This window comes from Pantherophis guttatus, chromosome 1 (assembly GCF_059756535.1).
Source record: "Pantherophis guttatus breed Tessera chromosome 1, ASM5975653v1, whole genome shotgun sequence".
Lineage (NCBI taxonomy): Eukaryota > Metazoa > Chordata > Lepidosauria > Squamata > Colubridae > Pantherophis > Pantherophis guttatus.
The window spans coordinates 259,588,759-259,612,442 of NC_142063.1; the positions used below are offsets into that span (position 1 = coordinate 259,588,759).

General features: G+C 39.4%; 1 protein-coding gene across 3 annotated transcripts in view; it reads left to right on the top strand.

Annotated features, from left to right (window-relative positions):
- The window catches only part of TNFAIP3 (TNF alpha induced protein 3), a 51,432-nt gene that overhangs the window by 13,028 nt on the left and 14,720 nt on the right, over positions 1–23,684 (top strand). The window contains exons 7-10 of one of the 3 annotated variants that reach the window (XR_004591718.3): positions 2,755–3,671; positions 4,360–4,589; positions 5,253–5,475; positions 19,429–19,530. Coding sequence is in view for 2 of the 3 variants with exons in the window: in XM_034418892.3 (XP_034274783.2) it covers positions 2,755–3,671; positions 4,360–4,589; positions 5,253–5,537 (1,432 nt within the window). In the remaining variant the exon portion in view is untranslated. Of the gene's footprint in view, positions 1–2,754; positions 3,672–4,359; positions 4,590–5,252; positions 7,541–19,428; positions 20,906–23,684 lie in introns of those variants that run through there. The other 2 variants (XM_034418893.3, XM_034418892.3) reach the window with 2 other exon arrangements.

Consider the following 23,684-nt stretch of genomic DNA (forward strand, 5'->3'; position numbering starts at 1 on the left):
GTCTTGTCCCCTTCCAACATTATTATTATTTGATAATATTTTAAAAATATTGTTAAATACCCTCTTGCAAGTTGTTCAATGTTAATGTTAAGCAAAACATACATGTTAGTTCAGGAAGATACAAAAAATAATGAACATAGATCCTCTTCCTGATCTTTAACCAGGAACTGGTAGATTATTTTTTTAAAGATATTGTCTACAGCTTTTTTGTCACCCCTCTTCTTGCAAAGATGACAGTCCAAGATGAAACTATTTTATTTTACTCTCTGAAATTCATCTATCTGAGGGGCAATAAGGATATTCATATGCTATTCCTTTCTTTTTCCCTTGTGTATGAGGGTATGCAGAGGGGAGGAGGGAAAATCAAGGAAAAGTGTGACTAGTCTTTCATTCTTATTATTGATGGAGTCTGTGTGCCCAGCCGTCATGCTTACCTGCAAGACTTCTTTGCCACCAATGTGAAAAAGTGGTTTGTTCATACCAATATATATATGGAGAGCAAACCTTTTGTAAAGTGAGATCTGGACCTGCTCTTTCTCCAGATATCAGTATATAAAGACAGGGAAGTACCACTGCTACAGCCTGGGGGAGGGGGGCGACATAGCTGCAGCACAAAATATTTGAATGGCAAACTCACAAGCTCTGCTGTTCCCTTTTATTTATTTATTTTATTGAATTTCTATACCGCCCTACTCCCGAAGGACTCAGGGCGGTGCACAGCCATGAAATAAAACACATAAATATACAAAATTTAAGATCAAATAAAATGAATTAAATAAATTTGGCTGAATTAATACTAATTAAAAACCCATAATTTTAAAATACATTTAAAAATTTAAAATTTACAGTTCAAAGGGAGAAGAATTAGGCGAGGCCGGCTTGATGAAATAAAAGCGTCTTCAACTCGCGGCGGAAGGTGCGCAGATCCGGAATCCTCCGTATCTCTGGGGGGAGCTCATTCCAGATCGTCGGGGCCCCCACAGAGAAGGCTCTCCCCCTGGGGGCCGACAGCCGACATTGTTTGGCCGACGGCACCTGGAGGAGCCCCTCTCTGTGGGAGCGTACTGGTCGGTGGGAGGCTGTTGATGGTAGTAGGCGGTCCCGTAAGTAACCAGGTCCTAAGCCATGGAGCGCTTTAAAGGTGGTAACCAGCACCTTGAAGCGCACCCAGAAGACCACCGGGAGCCAGTGCAGCTCGCGCAGGAGAGGTGTTACATGGGAGCTCCATGTTGCTCCCATAACCACCCGCGCGGCCGCACTCTGCGCCAGTTGGAGCCTCCGGGTGCACCTCAAGGGGAGCCCCATGTAGAGAGCGTTACAATAGTCCAGACGAGAGGTGACGAGGGCATGAGTGACTGTGCGTAACGAGTCCCGATCTAGAAAGGGACGCAACTGGCGAATCAGGCGAACCTGATGAAAAATCCTCCCGGTCACGGCCGTCAGGTGTTCTTCTAAAGACAGCCGTGAATCCAGGAGGACGCCCAAGTTGCGAGCCTTTTCATGTTCTTTTAACTGTTTGAGAAGTTTCTAAGCATCTCTAGTTAATCACTATCATGGATAAGAAGTAAGTTCAATTAAGGTTTACTTGATGGAAGCTTAGTGCCATTTGCTTCCGTGTTGTAAACCATAATGCTCCTCAGATTCCCATGATTAGATTGTTGAATCTGCCTCTTTTCTGTTACTCTTCTGGGATAACATGAAATAACTTCTCAAACTTGGAACAAGTATGAGCAGAGTTTTGTTTTTGTTTTGTTTTTTAAAAGCAAATCAACTGGTCCACAAGCAGATCAAAAGCTTTAATTTGTATTTAATCCTTGGAGAGCAGCTAAGAGTTCCATGAAAAGCATGTCCATATGCCCTCCAAAGAATATTGTATGCGGCGTCTTTCAAAACACCTGCCAGCAAGATAGGTAGTAGCAATTTAAAGTGATCTGGATGTTGATTAAAACAGCAGTACCATCGTCTTGTCCAGAGTCCATTGTGTGCTGCAACATCTTTACAACTGCATATTTGCTTCAGTGGAGTAAATCACTCCTGTTCCTGCAACTGTGTTAAGTTAAATTTCCTGAATAGTATATTATTGGCCTTGTAGACAAGGCAGAAAAAGTGTTCTGATGCGGGCTCAGCTGCCTTTTATCTGATCATTTCCTTGGCTGTGTCTCTGCCCTATCTCCCAAGGTCATCCCCACATATCATTACAATTATATTGCATAAAGCATTGCAGAAATCAAGGCTGAATGTTTCTGTGGAAATAAATAAAGCATAACAAAGGTATCTTGAACCAGAAAAGGGGGGCATAATTAGTATTCAAGCTAAGCTAGTCTTCCAACTACTCTCTTTTGTTGTAATATTTAGAATTATTTTCAGAAAAAAACTAGGTTGTGATGAGAAGCCACATTGTTTAATAGGGAAGAAATCTAATTGGAATGAGAAGTGGTGCCCATAAGCCACCTGGACCTTACAACTTGGTCCATGACATAATCAGGAAGGAATGTTCTTAATGTGCTAAAAGAGGCATTAAATGTCATGATCAACTCTTTCTGCAAGTATGCATGAAACTCTTCCCCGTAATTTCATCTTTTTTAAAAAAAATTCCACTTCCTTCTGACATACTATTAGTGTAGCTTTTCAGTTTTAATGCTATACTTGATTATATAAATCACAGTTCTCCCAACTTTCCTCCCAGCTTGTGTAAGATCATTGCCTTTTCTCCCTCCAGTGATATTAATTCCTTCTCCCTTTGCTTTTTTCAAGGTTGGATGAAGGTAACTTGCCCAAAGAGATTAATCTGGTGGAAGATTACTTTCAGCTGGTGCAACATGAGTACAAGAGGTGGAAAGAAAACAGTGAATTTATTGGGAAGGAAACGAGTGCAAGGAACGGGCTGGAGTTGCAGTTATCCCAGCTATCGCTTATGGAGGCAAAATGTGAAACTCCCAACTGCCCTTTCTACATGTCTGTGAATACACAGCCATTCTGCCACGAGTGCTCCGAACAGAGACAAAAGGCAAATTTGGTAAAGAGGCAGCACTTCTGGTCAGGTTCAGAGAAGCCCCGGGTAAATAGGTCCAGTTACCCAAAGGATGAACGCCACCATCTTCCGGCTTGGACTTCTGAAAATTCCAGCACAGAACCTCGTTCGGCGCCTCCCACGGCTCCAAGTCTTTTTCTATACAGTGAAACAACTGCTATGAAATGCAGGACCCCAGGCTGCCCTTTTACACTGAATGTGCAATATAACGGGCTTTGTGAACGTTGCTACAACTGTATAGAGGTCAACCCTTGCAATATTCCAAGCGACCCACAGCATTCAAATTGTGTGACTTGCACATCCTGCCTTAAGGACACCAACAGAACCTTCAATGGGATGTGTAGCACTTGCTTCAAACGGACTAGAGACCAGTCCTCAAACGCCGGCTCCGGCACTATGCCTTCAACCCATCAGAGGTCCAGTTCTGATCCTATTCCTATACCACAAAGCTTTTTGCAGCATTCCTGTCATACGGCAACCAACAGCAATAAGGCGGAAGCGCCGCCATATGTTCAGCCCCAAAGAACAGAGCCAAGGACGAGAAACAGTAAATGCAGGAAGCCTGGCTGTAATTTTTTTGGGACTCTCCAGAATGAAGGCTTTTGTACCCTGTGTTATTTTGAGTATCAAGAAAATAGAGGCAAGTAAGAGAATATCATTTGATTCTATCTTCCTCTTCCTTGATGAGTTGGGAGGGACTAAATTTTGAATTTGCAAGAGAAAACACCCGATAAATGCAAATGGTGTATAACAAAATAGCCGTTGGACTAGGATCAAGTGTAGCACGTAGCTCTGAAACCTTTGAAGTGTTGTATTGTGCACATGCAGCCACAGTAGAATTTGCTCGGCTTGCATTAGTCATGTGCCATAATGATAATTGGAGGGCTGTTTTCATATTTTGCTGAGATACACAGAAGAACCTTAACTACATCTGTTTATTTTTGTTACTGGGGAACTTTAGATTTTCACATTCTTTTCTGATTTGGAAAATCATCTGGGATTGAAATTCATAGCAACTGTAAGTTTAGTAGTTATAAATAGTAGAATATTTTACAGTATAGTAAAAGTAGAAAGTTGATACCTGTTTTTCCTCGTGTATCTCATTGCCAGAAAAAAAAATGTCACCAACTTCTTAAACAGTTACCAAAAAGGCCCAGGGAGTTTTTAAAAATAGCCTTCCTAAATTATATGCCTCAGCTTTTCTTCTGAATACATACCAGAGTTGTAGAATGAGGGAAGTAAAACAGATAACTTGGCCCATTTATAATTCTCTCCTCAAGAGTTTACATTAGAGTGATTGTTTTTCTCCTGTTCTCCTTTTATTACAGAGGCTCCCCTGCTTCATCAGCGAAGATCTCCTGTGACTTCTCCTGTTTTGGAGTATCCTGAAATCTCAGCTGCTGTCTATCAGAATACCGTTTCCTGCCCGGGCCGAGAATGTGGCACAATAGGGAGCACCATGCTTGAGGGATATTGCCAGAAATGTTTTATTGAAGCACAGAGCAAGCGGCTCCATGAAGCCAGAAGAACTGAAGACAAAACAGTGAGACAATCAGAGGTCAGCACGCAGATGCAACTCGTTCTTCCCAATGTAATCTTATACCTATCTTCCCAAACAGTCTATATGATTCCATGAAAGAATCAGCAAAATATTGCCTTCTACTGAATTTACGTGTTCATTGTAGAGGATTCTGGGAGATGGTGTAATATGATAAATGTCTGCCCACTTCTTGCAAAGAAGGAAGAAAGCTTTCTGCTTTTGTTTATTAGCAAAAAATATTGCTTGATAGAGGTTTCTTTCCATAATGGGGCATTTTGATATTACAACATTCCAGTAGTCAGTAGATTGATGGGGATTAGATCATAATAACATGGGTAAGGAAGTAGTTGTTTGCAATGGGAGGAGAGGGAAGCTGGTGTTTACCACAACTAGGAAATTCGTGTTTTGCATTAGCCATATGCCGAGTTAATCTGTTTCACGTGCAGGCAGTTATTCAGTCATTCTCCATGTTATAGTCGTTAAGCATTTTCAAGGAAATCAAGTGTATTTCTTTCTTTTTTTAAAAAAATGAATGATTAAAAAATATTCAGCTTCCACATAAATTTTGTTAAGTACTCTTATATTCATGGTAGTTAGTGGAAGTCTAATGTAAATGCAGGGTTTATTGAATGAGAGTCCTTTAACTGCTTTCCATTTAAAAGATGCTTTTAATGTTCACAGCAAACGGGACAACATCAAGATTTACACCAGAAAACTACACGCTCTCAAAAACGCAAATGTTCCAAAGTTTCGTGTAGAAATAATTTAGCTTCCCGGAGTGCAGAAGTGTGTCAAGAGTGCTTGCGTGTCAGCCAGCGGAGACAGTCCGGAACACCTCAGGTTGACCCTCCAGCCGATGAACTTCCCAAACAGCGTTGCCGAGCCCCTGCCTGTGATCACTATGGTAATAACAAGTGCAATGGCTATTGCAACGAGTGCTATCAGTTCAAACAAATATATGGATAGCAAATGCCTTTTTTTTCTTTTTGCCTTGCAAAAGAAAAAAAGAAAAAGGAATGGTGCTAAGTTCAAAACACTTAATTGTCTTGCTAGCCACCTGATCTTCTTCAGTGAAAAGGTGAAAAAGGTGACTTTGGAGGGAAAACAATAAGCTGATTTCTTTTGTGCATATGTAGATACACACATGTATTATATGTATGTATATGTAAATGCAGAACTACGCAGGTCCAGAACGTTAATCCTGGAATAGTAAAAGGAGGTTGCTTCCAGCACGGATGGTGAATGGCAAGACATTTTATACTTGACTACAAAACCCCTTTTCTCCAAAATATTTTGGATTATGTTTGGTATTGAATATGTAGTTGTATGAGAAAAATAGGTAATGCTGCTCTTTGCATGCTTTTCTGCTAATATGTCTCTTGCATTCTGTCTGCATTGTGAGCATTCTGTGTATAATGAAACCAGCCAAAAATTTGAAATGAACAGTTTCTACAACAGTCATCAAAATTGTGTGTGTGATTGCTCTGAAAATGCTGATACGGTAGAGCTAAGATTGAACAAAATATTAGGAAGTTGTGGGAGAACTTTTTACCATTTTTGCTTGCTTGTCCTTTTTTAAAGTTGTTGGCTGCTGCTACATTTCTTTTGTGTAGGTTTTTTTTTCTTTTTGGCAGTGTTTCCAAATGAAAGTTTTATGCGCGTAGAGCAGCTATAAACCCATAAAATTTGGCCTTGGAACGCTGACTGATGTTTTTCCATTGACTATTCTGTGTGGTTTGAATGAGGGTGTAGTTGCTAAACCTCTTGTAATTTAGAATGTGAAAGAGCATAGGTATTTTTAAGTATAACATTTGAGAAGGGAAAGTGGGGGAGGGAGATCATGAGAAAAATAAAGGTTCCTAAATATTCATGCATATTTATTGACATGGAAGCATACTGACAGATTAGAAAGAACCAACTTTATGTTTATTGAGAAAAAAAACCAACAGTCTTTTTTTACCACACAGTCTTCCTGTATTCTAGATGATATAGCAAATCTGCTTTCTCTTCATGTCTGGCCCAGGGGTGTGTTCTACTTACCTTTACTACCGGTTCGCATCATGCCCATGTGTGCACATTCGCTTTGCTCGCGCCCGCATGCGCTCTTCTGCGTTTACGCAGATCTGCTTTGATGATATCCGGGTCAGTGGGCGGAGCCTCCTGCCAGTTTTACTACCGGTTCTTGCGAACCGGGGGCAACCCACCACTGGTCTAGCCTCTACTAGTTAATCAAGTTTACTGAACTGTTACAATCTTTTTGGAATTTACTAAGAAATGAGGAGGATCTTCTGTGGGTCTCTGTGTCCTTACAGTTAAGTCTTAACTTCTGAATTATGAAGTTCCCAAAGTAGACAGGATTGTTTTTTGTTTTTGTTTTCCCACACTCACACATCTCTACAGTCTTCAGTTGTATCTGACTATTGATATATCTAATAGTGAGGGGCGCAGGGTGGGGAGGCTCTGTGTTGTTTGTAAGGTGGCCACTCCTGTGAAATCCTACTTATTTCCACAGTGTAAATTAGCAATCTCGGGGCATTATCTGCCATAACTGCATATTGTTCTGAGTAATCACCCAAAAATCTTCCATTTTTCCCAAGGCCTTCATGCCTCTCTTATTTTCTTTCTCTGAAAATTATGGGGGGCGGGCGGGAGGGAGGGAAGCATGTACGCCAACTGCTTGCATTTTGCATGTGTATGTAATCTCCATTATGAGAAACACGGCTAGTGTCACAGTCCTTCGCTGTTCAAATTTCTGTGTGTGATTTTGTGAGCTTTGTAAAATGTGAAGGCGTATTTAAATATTTATGTTATTTCAAAAAATGTAATGGTGGAAATTTGCACATTGCCAATATAATAATTTGCTCTTTATTTTATTGTCCTTTTTTTTAAAAAAAAATCCTTCTTGTCAATACAGAATGGGAAGACAATGAAGGGAAATCCAGCAGCCAAAATAAATTATTTAAAGATTTGTTTAATTGTACTCTTGTGATTGTTTGAAATCGTCCCTTGCGGAGTGGGGGGGGAGGGGAATGATCAAAGTGAAGAGCTATCTATGGCATTTCCCTTTTCCTGAACTTCATCATGGTTCCCTTGCCACCCACTTGTTTCCCTACAAATTTCATCCCTCACAGTTTCTTCAGTTTCTTCAACTATTAGTTTTTAGGTCCATGGATACTCTGTCTATACTACTCTATGCCATTTCTTAGAAGCTCTGCCTCCCTCATCTTTGTTCTGTTTTTCCTTGGCTTTTCTTCTAAAATGATTTCCACTCCATAGTAGGTTTTTTTCCCCTCCACTGTACCTCTTGCTTCCTAGAAAGGGAATTATTTGCTGTGCTCTCTGTCAAATCTGGCTGTTTGTCTCAGTGGTGGGATTCAAATTTTTTTACTACCGGTTCTGTGGGCGTGGCGTGGCATGGCTTGGTGGGCGTGGCTGGGGAAGGATACTGTAAAATCTCCATTCCCACCTCACTCCAGGGGAAGATTACTGCAAAAGTCCCATTTCCTCCCGATCAGCTGGGACTCGGGAGGCAGAGAATAAATGGGGTGGGGCCAGTCAGAGGTTGTATTTACAGGTTCTCGAAACTACTCAAAATTTCCACTACTGGTTCTCCAGAACTGGTCAGAACCTGCTGAATACCATCTCTGGTCTGTCTCCTAATAAAGACCCAGAGATGTCTATGAAGACCAATGACACTCTTTCTTATAATAAAGAATACCAGTGGATGTTCTGTTGTACCAAAACTTACTTTCACCTCTTCCTTCGAATTACACAGATAATTAAAAAGGATGTATCCTTCTCTCATAACATATTTTTTAGGGACAACTATATTTTCCCTAGTCCAGGAGATCTGAATCTATTTTTGTTAGCAACATGGTTCTCCTAATTTTACATTAAATTTTAAAAATCATGGAATGTCAGGGAATTTCATTTTACATTGTGGTTTTTTGATTCTACATTTCCCAAAGTAATAATCAGTTTATACATGCTCTTTCCACCCAAATTATTACCTCTGTATTCCTTTTTCATCACAAGTTTTTTTCGTTTTGGACAGAACTCCATGATAAATTTTTATTTACTCCACATCTGCCAATCTAAAAGGTAATTCTTCTCTATTCAGTACCATCTGATAAGTTATCTCAGCTGCTCTCATCATTGTATCTGATCTCCCAGCCTGATTTTTAATTCACATACAAATTAACAATGTACTAATGTACATTATTGTTAATGTACATCAAATGTTAATGTACATCAAATGTACATAAATGTACATTTAATATACATCAAAATGTACTAATTCTATTATTTTTGAGCCTACTCTAATTCTCTCCTTTTCCAGTCTATTTGGCCTTTTGTAATATGATTCCAAATCCCTACTTAAGCCTGTTGACAGCAGGAAAAGGAAGCAAATGAAGAATTCAGTCTGAAATTTATTTTTTACGGCCAACAGTAGCTGATCTGCAAATCAAATTTTTATAATTCTCAAAAGTAAAACCATGACAAAACTTTTATTTGCAGTTATTTCTCTTGACATTTGGTTTCTTGGGGCAAAGGAGGTTTATGTTGTTAAAAACTAGAGAGTAACAACTAGACTTCTCAAACCAGATATGTATAGCACTAGAGGAAATTCTAACTTCTTTATTTGTAGATTCAGAAGGGAGCAGTACTAGAACATTAGTATTAGGAACAGTTCCATTAGGACAAATAGGTTCTTCTTTAGCTTTCTTGCAATTTAGATTCTGGCAGATTTCTATTTTCAAGGTGAAAGCAACTTTGTGTCTGCCTACTGACCTTAATAAGTGTCTTGCACTCTTGAAAATTGATATGTGGCTAAAAGAAACTGATGTACAAAACTAGTAATTTTACAGTAATAAAACCAGAACAAATTCCTCCCTCCCTTCCTTTTCTCTATCACCATCTCTTTTTAAAATATTAATAAATGTGGAGTCCTTGGTGTTCTCTAACTTTGTTTGTTTGCAGACTGCTTGTAGATATTGGGTGTTGGTTGCAGGAGAAGATCATTGGAGGTTTTGTTTCCTCCTTAGCTTTTTATTATCTTTGTCTCATTTGAATGGTGTGTAAATGCTTTGTCTCTATGTGTCTATTCTATGTGACTATGTCTCTCTTCATCAATAGACACCCAAATAAGAGGCCCCTAAATAAACAGGGATTAACATCAGATAAACAACCAAGCGGAAGACGATATCCTAATCAAGAAACCACAAAGAAGAAAATCTCACCCCCACCAACTCTTGCAGGGCAAGCTACTGTATATAAACAGGAAGCAAACCCCATACTCACTAGCACTGATGATGTTACCTAGTTGGGTTATGAAACATCCGCAAATTCAAGGCCTGGGGGCCAGATCTGGCCCGTGGGGTGCTTAGATCTGGCCCGTGTGGCCACCCTGGAAACAGTGAAGGACTGGTCCGCAGTGCCTCTGCCAGCGAAAACGGAGCTCAGGACCCTCCCAAGCACCATTTTAGCTGGCAGAGGGTGCAGGAGGCCGTTGCAGCTGAAAACGGAACTCGGGAGCTCATTTTCACCGGCAGAGCACTCGGGCCACCACAGGTGCCCCCAACACAAGTGATGTTGAGCTGGCCACACCCACCTTTGCCATGTCCATCCCAGGCCCCCAAACACAACTCTGATGCAACCATCAAAGAAATTGAGTTTTACACCATTTCTATTGTAATACACATATCTCTGTTTCTGTCAAGCCACTCTTAAACATCACAAAAATGTGATAGGGGTCTGCTATGGAGTTTCCTCAGAGATCCTAGTCTTGATGATCCCCAACACCAACATCTGTTTAGTGATCCATGCTTCAAACCATTAAAGCTGAATTCCTAGTTAACGGATATTTTTACAACCACAGGAGGATCCTAGAGAAGTATTTTTGTCTACATAATTCCCCGCAAATGGGGAAGGAGTGGGTGTCTCAAGAATAAAAATAGCTACTGAAAGCAAAGGAATGAGCAAGACTTACAAATAAAATCAACAGTTGCTGTAAAAGCAGCATGCCAGTTAGTTGCTTGCCTGTGAATTTTAATTCTGTTTTTATAGTTTCCTTTCATACCTAGTTATCTCCTCTTATCTCCTCATCTGCACCCAATGTCTCCTATACTTCCTCCCTCCCTCCCTCCCCCCCTCTCTCTCTTTCTCTCTCTCCCTCTCTCTCTCTCCCTCCCTCCCTCTCTTCCTTCCTATTAAACAGAGTTGTATGCCACCTGACTTGTAATGATTCTCCCCTTTCCCTCTCCTATCCCTTCCCTCACTCCACTTCACTTCCCTCCATCCCTTTCTTAACCATTTTTTTTTTTTTTTGCTGTTTCTACTGAAAAGAAGGTGGGAAATTGTGTGTATAAGTAGGTATACTTCCATGTTTCTATGGATAATCGTGATTTGAATGTCAAAGAGAATGGCTGCAGAGATAGGTGAGGATCAGTTGATTCTGATCATTTTTCTTGGGTGGGCCTTTTTTAGGGTGGGGTATATCTTCTGCCAGGTATCTATGCATGCTTGTACATACACATATAAACATATACTCATGCACACAAGTGTTTTATTCACAAATATATACTGCAAGGGAAGAAGTCCATGATTGCTTTTTACCAAAGTGGGCTTTTTTTTTTTTTTAATTTGATTTATATGCCGCCCTTCTCCGAAGACTCAGGGCGGCTTACAATGTGCTCAGCAATAGCCTTCATCCTTTTGTATATTTATACAAAGTCAGCTTATTGCCCCCACAAACTGGGTCCTCATTTCACCTACCTTAGAAAGGATGGAAGGCTGAGTCAACCTTGAGCCTTGGCGAGATTCGAACCCTGCAGTAATTGCAGGCAGCTGGTCTTAATAACCAGCTTAATAACAGGGTGCCTTAAACCCCTGTACTACCAAGGCTTTACATAGGATTTTTAGTATCCAATGTGCTAGATATCTATATATCTATGTCTCTTCCTTTTATGGGATGTTTTAAATTCAGAGTCATCTTCCTCTGTGGTAAATATGGCACCCAGTGCTTTCTACATTCAGGGGTTTTAATTAGACAAGCAGGATTTAAATTCAGTTTAAATAGATAAATGTTAGCAACTGGAGCAGCTACCAAGTTCACACTTCCCTTTTAGGGTCATCACCGCTGTTGCCTATGTAGTTTTATTACTTACACTATTTGTGTAGGTATTGTTATCAGTTTTGTGGCAAAATGATCTTTGCCTAAAAGCTAAGCTGCTGTTTTAATGCAAGGACACTACATTAATGTCATTGTAAAACTGTTAGATTTAGTAGATCCACAAACTCAGTGCCAAAAACTTGTTGGGAGAACCACAGAAATCATGAGCAGATACTTCATAAGGATAAAAGATAGAAATAGGATATTGGAAAAGCAGAGATACTCCCATAAACAGCGTTTTGAAATCTCCCAATTTCTTGTATGCATTTGGCCAATGAAAGATAACTCACACTTTCTTCCTTTATCATAGATACTTTGTATGAATGTGAACAGATTTGTGTGGGTGTGTGGTGTACAATATATTCTAATAAAGTGCATATAGTCCTTGTTTAGCAACATTTGCAGTTACAACAGAGATGAATAAGTGACGCTATGACCAATAGTCATGTTTACAACCTTCGCAGGTCTGTAAAGCAAAGAAAGCTGAAATAAACTCATACGCACAGTTGTGGTTTCGCTTAGTGGCTACTTCGCTTAATGACTGACGAATGTTGCTAAATGAGGACTACCTGTAGTTGGAAAACAAACATACTCCTGGCTTGTTTGGAGGGATCTTCACCATCAATGACATAAGAAATATTTTGTAACAGGAGCATCACGTTCATCAGCTTCAGCTTGATTAAGCCTCATTGATCAAGAAATGTATTTATTAAATTTATATTTATAGTATTTATATAGTTATAAGAGCTGTGGTGGCGCAGTGGTTAGAATGCAGTACTGCAGGCTACTTCTGCTTACTGCCGGCTGCCTGCAATTTGGCAGTTCGAATCTCACCAGGCTCCCAGTTGACTCAGCCTTTCATCCTTCCGAGGTGGGTAAAATGTGGACCCAGATTGTTGGGGGCAATATATGCTGACTCTGTAAACCACTTAGAGAGGACTGTAAAAGCATTATGAACCAGTATATAAGTCTAAGTGCTATTGATATTGCTATAAATACTGCTTCCACTTTATATTCTCAAAGGAATTCTGATAAAGCAAAGGCTTTTAGCCCTCCCAGGCAGTAGGCATTCATTTAGAGGTAAAAGTGGACGCCAGGCATAGCCATAGCTTCCTGAGATCAATTTTCAAAACTAAGAGGTATAAAAAGCTACATTATTTTCATAGGGGTGGAAGTGGAGGGGTGGGGGTTCTTTATTCAAGTGGTATTCTGCAGTTTATGAAACAGATAGATACTCCCAAGAAGCCAATTTGTGTTTCTTCTTCCTGTTAGAACTGATTATAAAAGTAGAGATGGCAATTCTGCTTTCTTAAGAAACTTCTTAACTGGCTTCAGCAGCTACGAAAAAATACTAAGAGAAATTAAAGAGACCTTCGTATGAAATTTCCAGATTCATACACTGCTACTTTGGTACTTGGGGGATAAGAGTGGCATTACTATTATGAATGTAATAAGAAGTGAGCTGTGAAAGCCACCTACAACCGAAGCAAAATGAGAACATCAACGCTGTTCTTCACATCAATTCTTTATTCTTATCTGCTCAGTCTTGCAAAGCTATTACTCATATCTCTCACAAAAGGTGTTTCATATCATGCTGAGGTACCTTATGCAAATTACAAGTCTTCTGAATCAATTGCAGATTAAGCATTTTAAGTACTCTGGTATTTCCCTGATCTTTGGGGAAAGATTTACTTCGGATTACGACACAAAATCTCGAGGGTTGGTATCCCCTTGCATAGTGTCCAGGTTGTCCACAGTGCTAACAACATCGGCTTCCAATTTTCCATAATTGTTAAGGCCATACAACACACACACACACATCTGGGCAGAAGAAAAGTTTCTTCCTGCTTCCTTTCCTCAGGAGCAACTGCTTCCTTTCCTTATGAGATCTGGTGTGGAATAGGAACTTAAGATGTCTATGGAGTTTCTCAGTCATTCAGGTCATGGTTGTCCCAAAGGTGCTTTTTCAAGAGGCAACTGGACTTCCTTGTTTTTGTTTGAAGATGTTTTGTTTGAAGATCCAAGAAGCTTCTTCAGCTATCTGCAAGAAGTATAATCCTTCCATTCCCCACCACCCAGTCAGAGCTGAAGAAGCTTCTTGGATGAGAAGAAAAACAAAAGAAAAGAAAAACAAGAAAGTCCAGTTTCCTCTTGAAAAAGCACCTTTGGGACAGAAACTTAAGATGGATTTTAAATCCTAAATTTTTCACATGCAGGCTTCTTCTTTACTCTGAGAGGCAACGGCAGCTTCCCCCTTCCACCCACCCCACTTTTCCTCCAGAAGAGACATAGTAGCAGAAGTAGATGTTACTCAACTGGAAGACTTACTGATAACTCATTGCTTTGACTTCCTCCTTGTCTACGGATAGGGAATTTCTTTTGGGAAGACCCAAAAGACTTCTCAGAGTTTCTCTATCCCTTTCCTCCCTAATTTCATTAGCATAGAGAAAGGGAATGGATCTGCCTTACTCTTTGCTAGTTATTTTTGTTAAACAGGAAGTCCTCAACTTACAACCATTTGTTTTGTGGCTGTCCCAAGTTACAACAGCACCGAAAAAAGTGACTTATGACCGGTTTTCACACTTATGAATGTGGCTGCATCCCCATGGTCACTTGATGAAAATTTGGATACTTAGCAACTGCCATGTATTTGTGACTGTTGTACTGTCCCAGGGTCATGTGATCACTATTTATAATCTTCCCAGTCGGCTTCTGACAAGCAAAGTCAATGGGGGAAGCCAGGTTTGCTTAATGATTCATTTAACAACTACAGTGATTTGCTTAACAACTGTGGCAAAAAGGTTGTGAAATGGAGCAATACTCCAACAGCACACACACCTCACTTAGCCCTCCAACAACTGCCTCACTTAGCAACAGAAATTTGGGATTCAGTTGTGGTCATCAGTCTAGGACTACCTATAATTAGAGTGTAAGGCTTCCCTACACTGTATCCCATCTTCTGTTGCCCCATACATTCCTTCCAACAGGTTCAGGGTTGAGTGAGAAAAGACCAGGAATATGGCTACATCAACAATTCCACAACTATTTTCTTTTTCTCCCCACCATCTGGCTCCTCTAACATTTATCACCAAACTCTTCTTTGCAGAGAGATATTCCTACAGAAAGTTTCTCAGTGACTGGGACATTATAATAAGGCTTCAAAATTCTCTTCCCCCCTTGTTTGCAGCAGTTCCACAGGAGAACAATGGACTGTTTTCCCTAGGAATCTTCCCCCAGTACATCCTAGAGAGTTTTAGCTTCTTGTTTTAAAAATCTCTGTACTTTTCTTCAAATGTACGTGAATTTTTAAGAACAACGCAGACCGCTTTTACTACAGTAAAAGCTCCTGTCCCAAAATTCTCTACTGTAGCATTTATATAACAAACCCCCCAATTTGTTAAAATTGGCACAACAAGCCCATATACACTGCTCATCTTCATTTTTGAAAAATATCAACTCTGAACCAAACATTTATTCACTTCTTCTATTTTTTCTAGTCCTTGCTCAACAGTATAAAAATTCACGGATATCAACTATCTCTCCCTGCCCCACTTTTCAAGATCACCAATGTCCATTGGCACACCCATACCTGTTCACAACTGGATTTGGGGGAGACTTTTAACAATTCAAATTTTGCCAGATGCTCCCCCTTGCTATAAGAAATGGATGGGTGGGTTAAGGTGCATAAAATCTCAGCATGTGACTCCATGAATGCGATGCCCTTGTAGTAACACAGAAGTGACTCTGAGCTCAAAGAGCTAATTCCCACCAAAAATTCCCAGGCATGATCCTTGTCAATTCTTGAATAATTTAGTTTAAACAAGTCTAATGCTAAATCATTGACTAGTAGGGATAGGACAAAGAGATTATTCCTTTTCTTTTGCAACATCCAAAAGATGTTCCTTACATGTTGCATGTAAGGAAAAAATTAAAGCTCTGGGTAAGAACAGAAAACCAATGTACAGATAGTCCTCAACTTCCAACAGTTTGTTGAGTGATCATTCAAAGCTACAACAGCCCTGAAAAATGTGACTTGTGACCATCTTTCACAGTTACAGCTTTTGCAGCATCCCCATGATCATGTGAACAAAATTCGGATGCTTGGCAACTGGTTCATATTTATGACCGTTGTAGTGTCCCAGGGTTATGTGATCCCCTTTTGCGACCTTCTAACAAGCAAAGTCAATGGAGAAGCCAGATTCAATTAACATCCGGGTTGCTAATTTATCAACTGCAGTGAGTCACTTAACAACTGTGACAGGAAAGGTCATAAAATGGGGCAAAACTGACTTAACAAATGTTTCACTTAATACCAGAAATTTTGGGCTCAATTGTGGTCGTAAGTCGAGGTCTACCTGTGCTTATATTATTAAGAGTTATATAACAATATAATATGCAGTGTGTGTGTGTGTGTGTGTGTGTGTGTGTGTGTGTGTGTGTATCTTGTTTCCCTGAAAATAAGACATCCTCTGATAATAAGCCCAATTGGGCTTTTGAGCGCATGTGCTAAAATATGCCTCCCCCTGAAAATAAGCCCTCCCTGAAAATATTTCCAGCAGAGCTGGAAATCAGGTAAGGTGGCAAGAGGAGCCCCATCTTGATTCCACACGCCCCAAAATAATAAGACCTTCCCAAAAATAAGGCCAAATGCTTATTTTGGGGGTCAAAAAAATATAAGAAGGGTCTTATTTCCAGGAAAATAAGTGTGTGTGTGTGTGTGTGTGTGTGTGTATTATAATAATTATTAAAATGGCATATGTCATATGGATAGTATCAACATAGATATGATATTAATGTTACACCACACTAAATTATTGAACTCAGTACAATGAATCTCTCTGTATCCTGATACCTTGCTCAAAGCTTTCATTTAATCTTTTTCTTATGTACTGCTTAAATGTGAAGAAAATTTCAGATGCACAGTACATACTTAAGCAAAAGAGCTCTTCCCACGCTCTTAGCAAATTCTCCCTCCGATGTCTGCCTTTGTGAAAAGTTTCATGCAGTTGGTTTTCTGGCCACTTGGTTCCTCCTTCTGGATCAGTTTCCATTTCACTTTTCTTCTCTCTTTTATTATCCTGGCTGCTCAAACTGTAATCTTCCTCTGCCAATCTGCTAGGTGATTTCCTCATGGGTGAAACTTGCCAGCCTTTTTTTTTCTTTATGTGTTGACCAAAGTGTCAGTTGGTGATTTAAATTCCTTATCAAACAACCAACTTCCCCTCTTTTGTTGATAGCTACAAGGAAAACAGCTTCATGCACTGACTTCCTTCTTTATGATGATAAGTGTTTTTATTAATATAAACCTTTACCTTATTCCAGGGGTGTCAAATATTTTACCACTCAATTTCATTGAGGGCCACATCAGGGTTGTTTTAGACCTCAGGGGGCCAGGTGGGGGTGGCCGGGGTTCAGAACAGAGGTGGTATTCAGCAGGTTCTGACCAGTTCTGTAGAACCGGTAGCGAAAATTTTGAGTAGTTTGGAGAACCGGTAAACACCACCTCTGACTGGCCCCGCCCCCATCTATTCTCTGCCTCCTGAGTCCCAGCTGATCGGGAGGAAATGGGGATTTTGCAGTAACCTTTCCCTGGAGTGGGGAGGGAATGGAGATTTTACAGTATCCTTCCCCTGCCATGCCCACCAAGCCATGCCCACTAAGCCATGCCATGCCATGCTATGCCACGCCCACCAAGCCACGCCCACAGAACCGGTAGTAAAAAATATTGAATCCCACCACTGGTTCAGAAGCAAAAGAAGAAAGATAAAATGCTTTCCTCTATACCAGGGGTGTCAAATTTAAGGCCTACGGGCCGGATGCGGTCCGTGAGATGCTTAGATCTGGCCTGTGGGGCCACCTGTAAACAGCAAAGGACCGGCCTGCGGTGTCTCTGCCAATGAAAACGGAGCTCGGTATGCTAGCAGAGGCACTGCAGGCCGGTCCTTTGCTGTTTACAGGGCTGCCCTGCGGGCCAGATCTAAGCATCCCACAGGCCGGATGTGGCCTGTGGGCATTGAGTTTGACACCTTGCCTTATTCCCTTATGTGCTTAGGCTAATTCTTTCTAGGTTAACTTTCCTATTGTTTTTTTTTTTTCTCTTTTCTAGACAAACCAAGCTAAACTATTGCTTCTATCTCCTTTGACCCCCATTCATATGTGACTTGGACACTCAACTCACCCTTCCGAAGTCTTGAGTTTTATTTCCTCTCTCTCTCTTATCTCTCTCTTTATATATCTCTCAATCACTCTATTTCTCTATCTCTTTCTCTATCTCTCTAATCTTATGATTCTTGATGAATGCATCTTTTCTTTTATGTACATCGAGAGAGTGTGCACCAAGACAAATTCCTTGTGTCCAATCACACTTAGCCAATAAAAAAAATTCTATTCTATTCTATTCTATTCTATTCTATTCTATTCTATTCTATTCTATTCTATTCTATTCTATTCTATTCTATTCTATTCTATTCTATTTGTTTCTACTAGTTCTGTGGGCATGGCTTGGGGGGGTTAATATGACTGAGTGGGTGTGGCCAACTTTTTTTAAAAAAAACTTTTAAAACCATTTTTTCTACAAGAGGTTGTAAAAAAATGCTTTTAAAAGCCTCTGACGATCCCAGCTGAGTTGCCTGATCAGCAGAGGCTTTCTTTTTTTTTTTTTTAAAGCCTCTGACGATCCCAGCTGACTTGCCTGATCGGTAGAGGCTTTTTTTCCTTTTAAAAACATTTTTTCTATAACCTCTTCAGCTGAAGAGGTTGTCGAAAAAAATGCTGTTAAAAGCCTCTGATGATCCCAGCTGAGCCGTGAGATCATCAGAGGCTTTTTTTTTTATTTTTAAAAGCATTTTTTCAGCCGAAGAGGTTGTAGAAAAAATGCTTTTAAAAATAAAAAAAAAGCCTCTGATGATTGCGTGGCTCAGCGGGGGGGTGCAGGGATTTTTGCTACCGGTTCTCTGAACCACCTGCCTTCATAGCTACCAGATTGGGCAATCTGGTCTGAACTGGGAGCATTTTACCCTTGTCTTCAGTGGACTGTGCTATCTTGTCCAAAATTCATCTAGACTGGTAAAATGTCTCTTAAAGTAATACATTAATAAACAGCAGGCCCAGGGCAAACATTGCCTAGTGGCATTGCCAAGGTTGAGACGGCTATGAGCCAAAGACTCACATGTTTTCTGAGTTGTTTTTCTTTCCCAGTGGAGCAAATGTATTCAGTATCCTCACAGGCTAAGAACTCTGAGGCCTGCTTGATTCAACTCATTGAAGTTCAATATTAAATAACATCTGGGTGGCTGCAATCATATTTGGTCAGCCAGAAGACTTGTTTAGCAGCAGTGGAAAACATCTTCGTGATCACAATCACTAGCACCCAGTGGTCCTGCATAATTTAGTTTTTTGTGTGATAAAAATTTATAAGTCATGAGGAAAATGGCTACAATAGTAAACTATCTGTTGGCTTTTTTTAATTCAAATGCTAATATTTTACTGAATGTTTTGTTCCAGAGTATTCTCTTAATTTACCTTTGGATCTGCATAAATGAGAAGCAGGGTAAAACATATTTTAGAGCTAAGTAAATAATTTTTGGACATAATCCGTAACTGCTTAGTGATCTTGTAGGATTTAAGGGCTTTGAAGACGGTCCAAAGTGCTTTTTTTAAAAAAAGACTGCATTTGATTTATTCTAGATGAAGACAGACAGTACTCCAAAGATGTGAAGGAGGACTGGTGATGAGGAATGCAGTTTCTAAATGTTTTCAGAGCAGAATATCACCTGCTGGAACACCAAGGTAATTCATTTACCTCCCTTGCAGTGATGAAATTCAATATTTTTTACTACCGGTTCTGTGGGCGTGGCTTGGTGGGCGCAGCTTGGTAGGCATAGCAGGGGGGGGATACTGCAAAATCCCCATTCCCACACCACTCTGGAGCCAGCCAGAGGTGGCATTTGCCAGTTCTCCAAACTACTCAAAATTTCCGGTACCGGTTCTCCAGAACCTGTCAGAACCTGTTGGATTTCACCCCTGCTCCCTTGTCTCTTCAGATGAAGAGGGTGATAGCAAGCGTGTCAAATGTTGTCATCATTTGCTACAGATCAACCAATCAAAAAAATGAAGAAAACATCAACAAAAATTAAAAACATATATATAGTAATAGAAATTTGCCTCTTTTTCCTTTACCATCTCATGCTAACAAATGGAATGGCAATATTTCTTTGCAAAATTGTTTGCCTTTCTATTTTAAAACTAAAAAATATTTTGAAAAACAAAACTTTGTTGCCTGGTTTGGCGTCGCGGTGAGACAGTCGGGGAAATAGTGGGCTCTGATGAGCTCCGCGAAAACCCCGGCTGCCAAACCGCCGCCGATGGGTCTTTGGACCGGAACCGTCCTGCAGGGACAGGGGGGAAAGAGGGGCACCTCGAACGACCAAGAGGAACAGGCAAGTTCCTCGGAGGTCAGAGGGAGCCCTCTGTGAGTCGGCGGCGGGGGGCGGCAACCATGGCGGCTGCCACAAAGCCGGGACAACCGGACTAAGAAAAGTGCTGGAGGAAAGCAGAGTAAAACGGAGCTCTTTGAAGCCGGATGAGTGACAACAACCCAGGCTTGCCACAACGTTTGGAGCAATATTAATATTTAGAAGACCCCAGCATAAAACAGCGGCTGTGCAACAATAGGGGCTTTGGAAAAAAAAATTTAAACTGCAACTTTAAAGAGACAAAGATCTGAGAAACAACTAATTTTGGAACAGAACTAAGGGAATTAATCATGAGATATGGTAAAAAGACTAAACACTTTAAAACTTGAATTGGACTTTAAAAAGGAGGGGGAGAAGATTTGATACTTTTTAAATTAAAAGAAAAAGAAATAAATTGGATGGTTATATAACTGTAAAATGGAGTCTTGTATGACTAATGGAAAATGTGGATTATAGAGAGACACTAAAGAGGAACTTTGTAAACTTCTCTTTGTTATGGGAAACTTTGAGCTTTACAGATAAAAGCTATTGGACTTTGTGGAGGAGGATTTTTTCTTTTCCTGTCTGCAGGCAACTCGATTTTGGTGAAAAGAAAAGGAATCTACAATGGAACTCCTATGGTTGAAATAATAATAATTTAAATACTGGTGCAGGAATGGAAGAAAGTTTAAGCGCAGGCCCAAAAGAAAGGGATTTGATACATTATATCCGGAATAAAAATAAGAAAGAGAATTAACCTGACCTATGGAGAAAAAAATTTAAAACTTGGAAAATGGAAGGAAATATATGTCTACAGGCGAGGAAATGAAGATAATGTGATTAAAAATAAAATAATGTAAAGGTGGATTGTAATAATAAAAGGGAGGTTTTTACAGAAATTAAGAATGTTAAAATGAATTAATAAATATATGTAAAGGAATGTTTGAATGCAAGAATTATGTTCTAATATTAAAATGTTAGGAAAAAGAATAAGGATAAATATGATTAATTGAAAATGTTAAAAGGAATTTATAAATACATCTAAAGATATGTTTTAAGTAAGAACCATGTCTCAATGTTAAAATGTCATGAATGTTATGAAAAAGGACAAAGATAAATATGATTAAGTGAAAATAAGTAATGCATAGATGGATGGAAACAACAAAGAAAGGATTAAGTAGGGATCAATAGTTAAACCAACTATGAATATGCTGTGTTTAACAGCCAAAAAGTAAAAATAGATATGCTGTGTAACAGCCAGAAAACAAAATTGAATATGCTGTGTAATAGTCAAAAAATAAAAATGAATATGCTGTGTTTAACAGTCAAACAAAAATGGGCATGCTGTGTAATGGCCAAAAAATTAAAATGGGTATGTTGTGTTCAACAGCCGAAAACAAAATGGATATGCTGTGTTTAACAGCCAAGAAATAAAAATGATTGGTTTAACAACAAAGATAAAGATAACAATGCTGGGTTTTATAGCAAAAATAAAATGAGGTGGGATAGTTAAAACGAGGAGGAGTATGTTGAGAGTGATAGTTAAAATAAAATTAATAAATTAGGTTTAATAATAGAAATAAAGATTATAAATTTTGAGTTTAATAGTAAAAATAAAATGAGTATGTTGCAATTAAATATTTCATGAATGTTTATAATAACTGTATGATTACGGTTAAAATATATCCATCTAAGCAACTGAAAGAGAAAAATGGAATGGTAATTGGTTAGGATTTAAGATTTAAGTAACAGGTTTTTGGGGATAATGGCATAGTTAAATAGACAGATTTGAGGGAAATATTTGTGTAAAATATTAAGTTGTGTTAATTGAAAATTAAGATTTGTTAGTGATTTGTATTAATTTGTGACCAGATCAAAAGCTTCATTTTGAAAAGATGTGTTTTATGTTTTTGTTATAAAAATAATAATAAACTTTAAAAAAAAAAAAAAAAAAAAACTTTGTTGCCTGCTGACCAGACTGCAACCTGCTTTTCAGACATTCACTGTACATATCCCTTGACTAGAGGAGACTCTATGTCATGTACACAAAGTACTGCCACACCTTGCAGGACTTTTTATTGAAAAAAATTAGAACTTTTAAAACAAACAGTAGATCTAAGGAAAACTCCATTGATTTTTTGATTGAGTTGAGTTGAGTTGTTGCCTGACTCTGACTGCCAGCAACACTGGGTAGCTTACATGTCAACAATAGGATTAGTAACATGAAAGGAAAAAACAAGTACATTCAGAACAAGCAACCCAATACATCCAAAGAAAACAAACATTAACTTGACAGTCACTTTAATCCCAGGCTTGGAGCAGGCCCTGGTTTTCAGACACTTGTAGAACAGCTATAGGGTGGAGCCATATGGAACTCTGGGTTGATGCCGTTCCAGAGAGTAAACACTGTAACAGAGAAGGTGCACTTCCTAATAAATGACATTGTTGAATTGAAGAGACTGGAAGTGTGCCACCTGTGCCTAGTCTTATCGAGCAAGCAGAAAGTATTGGAGATAAGATGGTTCCTCAAATAATCAGGCCCTATATCCTAAATCTGTATACCAAGGCTGGAAAAGAACTGCATCTACCTTTGATGAAAATCTATCAGAATGGTATAAATGGTCCACCTTCCCTTAAGCCAGAGTTGTCAAACTCCTGGTCCACCTGCTGGATGCGTCACATGCTGGCCACGCCCACATCCGGTTTAGCGAAGGGTGAAAAAGTCCCGATATGTCACGTGACGCCGCCTTGACAATGTGAGTTTGACACCACTGCCTTAAATTCACAGAATGAGAGAGAACTTACATTATGTTATGCCCCAAGCATGAGGTTTTATGTAACTTCCACATCACGCCTCTTATCACAGACAAATTTTCCATTTTTGCATAGCGTATCTATCCTATGTGGTGCTTTTAGTTTAGGTTTTAGTGGTTGATCAGAATTCTTCTATTTAAAATCTGACTACCGAGAGCATTACCTGACCAGTTTCATCCTTATTAGGAATCATCAGATATACACCATGTACATCTGACAATTGCTAATAAGGTCATGAATTGCTTTCCAGTGTTCTCTGATTGCAGTGTAATCTTTTCCAAAAACTGGAGGAAGCATGGCTAATTGAAGCAGAAGAGAAGATGTTTGAATTTTAATAAGGATATTAACTCCTTTGAATACAAAATATATAAAAGCATAGTTTGGGGAGTTGTTGTGATGAGCTTTAATATTCAACATTTACTTCTAGCTTACTTCTTGTTCATTATAGATTAAAATAATTTAAAGATTATATATATAGATTAAAACTTAAATGAGCCATGATGGTGCAGTGGTTAGAATGCAGTATTGCAGGCTAATTCTGCCGACTGCCAGCAGTTCAATTCTCACCAGCTCAAGGTTGACTCAGCTTTCTGTCCTTCCGAGTCTGGTAAAATGAGGGCCCAGATTGTTGGGGGCAGTATGGTGAGCCTGTAAACTTCTTAGAGAGGGCTGTAA